Raw genomic sequence first — 6345 nt, 5'->3', positions numbered from 1 at the left:
ATTCCACTGTTTCCCAGAGAACTTACCCATCAGACTAGTTCAAGCCCACTGGAACTAGAGTTCCACAGGGGTGTGTGGGCCAGTTCTGTTCACAGAGCTATTGCATCTAGAACAAATCTGGCCCTTGGAAAACAGTCAACAAATACAGATTGAATGTCTCATTCCTATTAAACTATCAAAGGTATACTAAGCATTCAGGTAATAGACTACCATAGTACAATTACTCATAAAAATTTTCTGTAGGTGGAACTACTGGGTCAAAGAAAACGAACCTTTGAGACACCTTTTTACCCTTCAGAAAAAAACGTTTTTAATAACTAGGCTAGCCACGTATGAGCTTTCACACATCAGGTATTTGACAGGCCTTAACACCACACTACTGTTTTAACTTGGAGATTTGATTACTAGTTATACTAGGCTGAATAGCGTCCCCCCAAATTCACATCCACCCGGAACTTCAGAATGTGATCTTATTTGGAAATAGGGTCTTTACAGATGTAATCGGTTAAGATGAGGTGGACTGGATTAGGGTGGGCCCTAAATTCAATGACTGGTGTCCTTAAAGGGAAACACACACACACAGAGAAGCTGGCCATGTGAAGACAGACTGATCTTTCTACAAGCCAAGGAACACCTAGGAGAGAGGCATGGAACACATTCTTCCTCAGAACCTCCAGAAGGAACCAACGCCACCTATACCTACAGATTTTAGAGTCCTAGTTTCTGCAACTGTAAGAAAATACATTTCTGGTGTTTTAAGCCACCCAGTTTAGGGTAACTTGTTACAGTGGTCTAAGAAAGTAATACACTACTTAAGAATTTTTTTTTTGTAAAGTTTCACTTATCTTTTGTGAAGCTGTGATCTGCGCCAATTTTCAAATTAAGAAATTTCAGTCAAAGATGTTGCCAACCTTCCCTCTGGCCCCACTTCTAGAGCTTCCACCTTTAACAGTCTGTAGAGCCCTTCTCCCGAACATAACCTTTTACCAACTTCAGGTGCACAGGAAAGGAACCCACCAAACCATGCTTCTTTATGGGTCCCAGCTGAGCCCTCACGATGTGACCTTGCCTTCTGCTCACACCACCCTGATCCAAGCTACCGCCACTGCCCCAAATACTGCAGATCCTTGAACTCCTTCCATCACTTCCTCTCTCACTTCCCAGTCTCCTTCTCCACCCAGCCGCCTGAGCGACCTCTGTAAATTACAGATCTTATCACTGTCATTCCAGATTAAAACCCCTCTGCAGCCTCCTGTCTGAGTCAAGTTCAAACAGGTAACATGTCTGTCAGCCACAGTAGACTATACCCACCTGGGTCACTGCTGCAGACCCAGCTCACAGCAGACTCCTCCAGCTGTTTCCTCATCTGCCTTATCTCTTTTCTTAGAAGAGACATGCATGGGGGCATCATGGTACCTACTTTTTGGGGGGAATGATGGCTAGTGTTCTGCAAAGCACCCAAATTTAAAAAAAAAAAAAAAAAGATAAAAGTCCTCTGCAACTAGGTAAGGAAACATGAATTGGGAAGAAGAAACAAAACTTCCAGTGACTTGACAAATCAAATCCCAACCATCAGGCCCAACCTGTTGGCTGCAGGGTAAGAGCTGGGGATCTGAATGCAGAACACAGAGGACACAGCCACTTTCTGGGGGAAAAAAAAAGTCAATTTTTAATCGTAACTGACCAAACTGTGTCTAGGAATGTCTCCAAACAGCTGAAAAAAAGAAACACAATAAAATTCTTCTACTGAAGAAACCAAGAGTTTTTGCCAACCCCAGTGCTTCTGAGGGTCAGGCCAAGAGCAGCCCATTCCGGAGGCTGACTCTAGTTCCCCGTAGGAGTTTCTCACCCCACGAGGAGGGTCAAGATGGGTGAAGGAATTAGCCGCTCCTGCCATCCTGCTGGGAACTCTTAGAAAGTCACTGGTGGAGTGAGTCTTTCCTCCCGCCCTTTGTCCTGTTCTAAGTGAAATGAAGACCCTCTGAGTGCCATCCAGAAAGTTAGAGAAGGGGTGAAGCAGCCCCAGTGCCCTCAGCCAGCCTTCACCTGTCTACTCAGCAGGTCGTGCCCAGAGTAGAAATTAAAACGTGGACTAGAGACAAAACCTCCAATGCCCTGTCATCTCCACAATGCATATCACATAGCAGAAGGCAAAATAAAACCACAGCCATAATGGAAAGCAACCAAGCTGGCCCTCAGAAGACGCGCTCAAACTCTGTCTGGTTGGTAGTGGCTGGATTGCGGCTCTGGTTGGTGGACTGCTGGGTGATCTGGCTGCCCTTCCGGCGTGGCGGCGCCAGGTACTCGAACATGGACGTCAGGTGGGTGGACAGCATGCTCTTGAGGTCGGAGGGCATGGGGTCGGACCAGAAGAAGTCATGGTTGAGGGCATCATCACTGTCGATGCGCTGCGCAGGATCCAGCACTAGCAATTTATCAATGAGGTCCAGTGCATAGGGATCACGCACGTAGGCCTTAAGCCTGTCCTTCACCTTCCGCTTCTGGCCCTTGGGTAGGTCCAGCTTCTCAAACAGCTCATACTTATCCACGTTTGGCCACACCTGGGGGGCAGGGAGTGGTGGCAATGATAGAGAATGGAGTTAGTTCAGGGTGTGTATGGCTTGTCTGTCGTTCATTTATTCAGAAGCTTCTGAAGTACCTAAACTAAGACAACTTATCTAGTCAGATGTTCCCCAGACACCCGTGAAGGAAAAACTCAACTCTCCAGGGAGAAAGGGGCAGCAGCCTCTATGTACTTAGCACATATGCAGTGCCAGACCTTTTATAAAAATCACCGAGTATATGTGGTGTCAACCTAATAAAGGCGTTACTTTTGTCTCACAGAAAAAAATTAAAATACAACTCTTAGATGAGTGGTTCAAATGGCTTGCCCTGGCCCCAGAATCTAAACTGGCAACAGAACTGAGACTTGAACACAGGCCATGTAGCTCTCAAGAGCAGGCCATTCCCCTCAACCAACCACCTCTCCAGGGGGGAACTTCTGGATACTGCATTCCCCCCTCCTGCCCTGCCACAGACACTTCTGAATCTCTGTACCTATGGGACCAGGAGTCCGCGCAGCTTAGACACGCACCTCAGGGGTAATGGAGCCACAGAGCTGGCTGATGAGGGCAAGCTGGTGCTGCTCAGTGTTGCCCTGCATGATAGGGCTGCGGGTCCACATCTCCGCCATGATGCACCCAGCACCCCACAGGTCAATGGGGGGGCCGTAGTCCCGCTCCCCTGGGAAGAAGAGTGCACCAGGGGGGCCCCTTGAGCCCAAGGGCCTCCTGAGATGCAATGCCCCGGAGCCAACAGCACAGGAAGCCATGGCAGTGGGGGGCTGGGGCTGGGCAGGAGCCCAGCCCCTGCCCCCCTCTGCCCGCTCGGGGGTCCTCACCGAGCAACAGCTCCGGGGGCCGGTACCAGAGCGTCACCACACGGTTGGTATAGCGGTTGGGCTGGCTGTTCTTGGCCAGGCTGAAGGCCCGGGCCAGCCCAAAGTCTGCCAGCTTCAGGACCCCATCACGGGTGATGAGTACATTAGCTGCCTTCATGTCCCTGTGCAGGATCTACAGGAAAAACAAGAAGGACGGCTCAGCCAGGATCCTCTGGATCTTCTGGCCACAACCACCCGGCAATGGGAGAAGAGGCCAGCCCAAGCCTTATTCTCTCTTTTCCCCTCTGGCCCCTACCTTGTTCCTGTGGATATAGTACAGGCCATTCAGCAGCATCTGCATAACCTTCTTGATCTCAGACAGTGTGAACTTGACTAAGACATTACTCAGCAGCCCAGCAAGATCATGTTCACAGAAGTCAAACACCAGGTATATACTGCCCTTGCAACGGTTATAGGGAGAAGCTGAGGCGGGAAGAATTGGGGGAGGGGCAGGAAGAAGAGTCAAAAATCCCATACGCAACCCACTTTCCCATAACCAGCTCCTACCCCCTTCTAATCCATGGACCACCCATGCCCTCCAGGGCATCCGTTTATTCGTTCCTTCACTGGTAAAATATATTCTGAGTGCTTCTGTGAGCCAGGAGGTGTCGCAGGCCCTGGGGAAGAACTAGCTACAATGAAAGAGAACCAGAGAAAGCAGTCACCACTGCCTAAAAAGAGGCAATTTAAGTGCATCCAATTCCAACTTTACAAACAAAGCCTTAGGCTATAAGCCCCATTTTCTCCATTTGAAAATGGGGGGCAAGATCCAAACAATGTACCTTTGGTTCGACAGATCTCAATCAAGTTGACCACATTCTCGTGTTTTAGAAGCTGGAGAATCTTGATTTCCCTTAGGGCTGTGATGGGAAACTGGATGAGAGAAAGATAAGAGGGTCAAAAGCAAGTGAGAGGGCTGCAGACCAAGGAATTGGTCCTGATATCTATACTAAGGAACACGAGTTGGAAGACTGAGTAACAATATGGCCTCTGAAATAAACTGCCTCAGGTCCCTTACCTGTAAAAGGGGTGTAACAGTAGCATGCACACCTCAGGAGTTGCCTTGAGACAATGAATCAATAGCTTCATTTAACACAAACTCTTGACTGTTAGGCACTATGCACTCCATGGTTTCCTTCTACCTTCAAACTTTAGCTCTATGCCTGTATTTAACTTGCTGTGTGGTAACAAAAATAATTCAAAAATGTCTTTGCTAAGAAACGGGTCTCTGGGGAGTGGGATTAGAACTAAGATGGGTGGGGTGGGGGACTGCTCCTTTTCAATACATTTCCTTGAGTATTATTCACTCTTTAAAGCCATGTGCAGGTATCTTTCACATTAAACAAAATCATGCACTAAAGAAACAGCTTTTAAAGGCTTCTAAACTCTGAACCAAAGCGCACACAGTGCAAGCATGAGGTCTCCCTCCTAGACTCAATCATACTTAAAAGCAAACAAATACTTCAAAACATATAAATTGAAAGATTTAGCTTGGAGGTCAAATTCCCTGAAATGTGGCAATTCCCGAAACTACTACACATAAACTCAACCGCTGCATGAGACTCCTAGGAAAAGCAGGCTGGAAACCCAACCCGGGTGCTCAGTGGAGCTGGCGGGCCTGCCCACTCGACCCGTACTTACTCCCTCTTTCTCGTTCTCCATCAGCACTTTCTTCAGAGCCACTTTCTTGCCAGTCTTGCGGTGCTTGGCCTTAAACACCTCCCTGTAGGCCGACAGAAGAACACGTGAGGGCTCATCAGGCAGTTTTCGCAGGGCTCGCTCCTCCTCCACTAGAGGAGGTGGGGGAGGAGAGGAGATTCTCGGGCGGGGCTAGGCCAGGTACCCGGGCACTCGCCACTTTACCACCCTGGATCTTCGGTCCCTTTCCGGGCCTCTGCTTCCTTCCCTCAGTCACTCCTCTTCACCCAAGCGTCTCTCGGAGAGATCCCGCTTTCCTCACCAGTTCCTCTCTGCAACCCCTCCCCGTCCCCTACCACAGGCCTCAGGCTCCTCCCCGCCAGCCGGCCCCACCAGGCCCTGGCGGGATACGGCCCGGCCTTGCGAGACCAGGGGACAAACCTGGGACTCGGCGGCTTCCCAACCACCTCGGACCCGGCTCCTGACGCTCCGACATCGGCTCTGGGGAGAGTAGGCCCAGGGCCCCCAGTCCCTCGAGGCCCAATCTTACCCAAAGGTGCCTTGGCCGATCTTGGCGAGCTTCTCATATTTGGAGACCTCATCACAAAAAGGGCACTCCACTGAGTCGTACTGCTTTGCCATAGCCGCCTCTAGCGCGCCGCCGCCACCTCCAGCCGCCGCCGCTCCCGCTCCAGGTCCCGCCGCCGTGCTCCAGGCCCCTCCGCGGCCGCGCCACTTCCGCCTCCACGGCCACTTCCGGCCTCGCGGCACCGACCCCGCCTCTTCCGCCCGCCGCCCGCCGCCAGGCCCCCTGGGACTTGTAGTTCCCGGGAGGCCAGAGGGAGCCGGAGCTGCAGAGGCGCCGCCGCCGCCACCGCAGCTGCCCCCGCCGCCGCTGCCACTGCTGGCAGCGGCCCCGATCATGGGCGCGGGGAGCCGGGGCGCCGACGCTGGGGCTCTGGGCGGTGCGTCCCGCTGCATTGACCTGGGCCGCCGCTGCTGCCGAAGCTGCTTGCCGCTCTGGCGCCCGATCTGGGGCCAGCCGCAGTGCCCTGCTCCTCCTCCTCCGACGGCACCGCCTCCGCCGGGCTCCGCGGGGCGGCGAGCGGGGGGCGGTCCCCGAGCCGCGGCTTGGGGATCTCCTGGCCGGGCCGCGGCCCGGGGTGTCCGGGTTAGGGGGCGACACAGAAAGAGCCGACGAGGAGGCGGCCCGAGAGCCCGGGAGGGGGCGCGTTATAAAGGGGGAGGTGCCCGGCCTCGCCCTCGCT

The 6345-nt window shown here is 52.5% G+C and overlaps 1 protein-coding gene across 2 annotated transcripts; it reads right to left on the bottom strand.

The window, feature by feature from the left end:
- Nucleotides 1–699: 699 nt before the first annotated feature.
- On the bottom strand, nucleotides 700–6017 carry CDK9 (cyclin dependent kinase 9). 2 transcript variants are annotated; one of them, XM_004375697.2, is made up of 7 exons: nucleotides 5628–5936; nucleotides 5081–5162; nucleotides 4222–4312; nucleotides 3696–3862; nucleotides 3401–3572; nucleotides 3095–3243; nucleotides 700–2561 (listed from the first exon to the last, which is right to left on the bottom strand). In XM_004375697.2, the coding sequence occupies exons 1-7, from the start codon at nucleotides 5717–5719 to the stop codon at nucleotides 2196–2198; spliced, it is 1119 nt and encodes a 372-aa protein (XP_004375754.1). In that variant the 5' UTR covers nucleotides 5720–5936; the 3' UTR covers nucleotides 700–2195. The 2 variants fall into 2 exon arrangements, with proteins under 2 accessions (XP_004375754.1, XP_023586531.1); XM_023730763.1 differs by lacking the exon at nucleotides 3095–3243 and having other exon boundaries at nucleotides 2399–2561; nucleotides 5628–6017.
- Between the last annotated feature and the right edge of the window lie 328 nt (nucleotides 6018–6345).

The sequence above is a fragment of the Trichechus manatus genome, unplaced genomic scaffold (genome assembly GCF_000243295.1).
Source record: "Trichechus manatus latirostris isolate Lorelei unplaced genomic scaffold, TriManLat1.0 scaffold00038, whole genome shotgun sequence".
NCBI lineage: Eukaryota > Metazoa > Chordata > Mammalia > Sirenia > Trichechidae > Trichechus > Trichechus manatus.
This window is presented reverse-complemented; position numbering and strand designations above follow the sequence as displayed.

What these genes read in the sequence shown, in the direction of transcription:
- CDK9 (XM_004375697.2), bottom strand. Translation starts at nt 5,719, where the DNA reads ATGGCAAAGCAGTACGACTCAGTGGAGTGCCCTTTTTGTGATGAGGTC. An exon ending in ACTATATCCACAGGAACAAG is followed by an intron (nt 3,573 to 3,695) that starts GTAGGGGCCAGA and finishes TTTTTCCTGTAG; the next exon opens with ATCCTGCACAGGGACATGAA. An exon ending in GCCCCCGGAGCTGTTGCTCG is followed by an intron (nt 3,244 to 3,400) that starts GTGAGGACCCCC and finishes TCTTCTTCCCAG; the next exon opens with GGGAGCGGGACTACGGCCCC.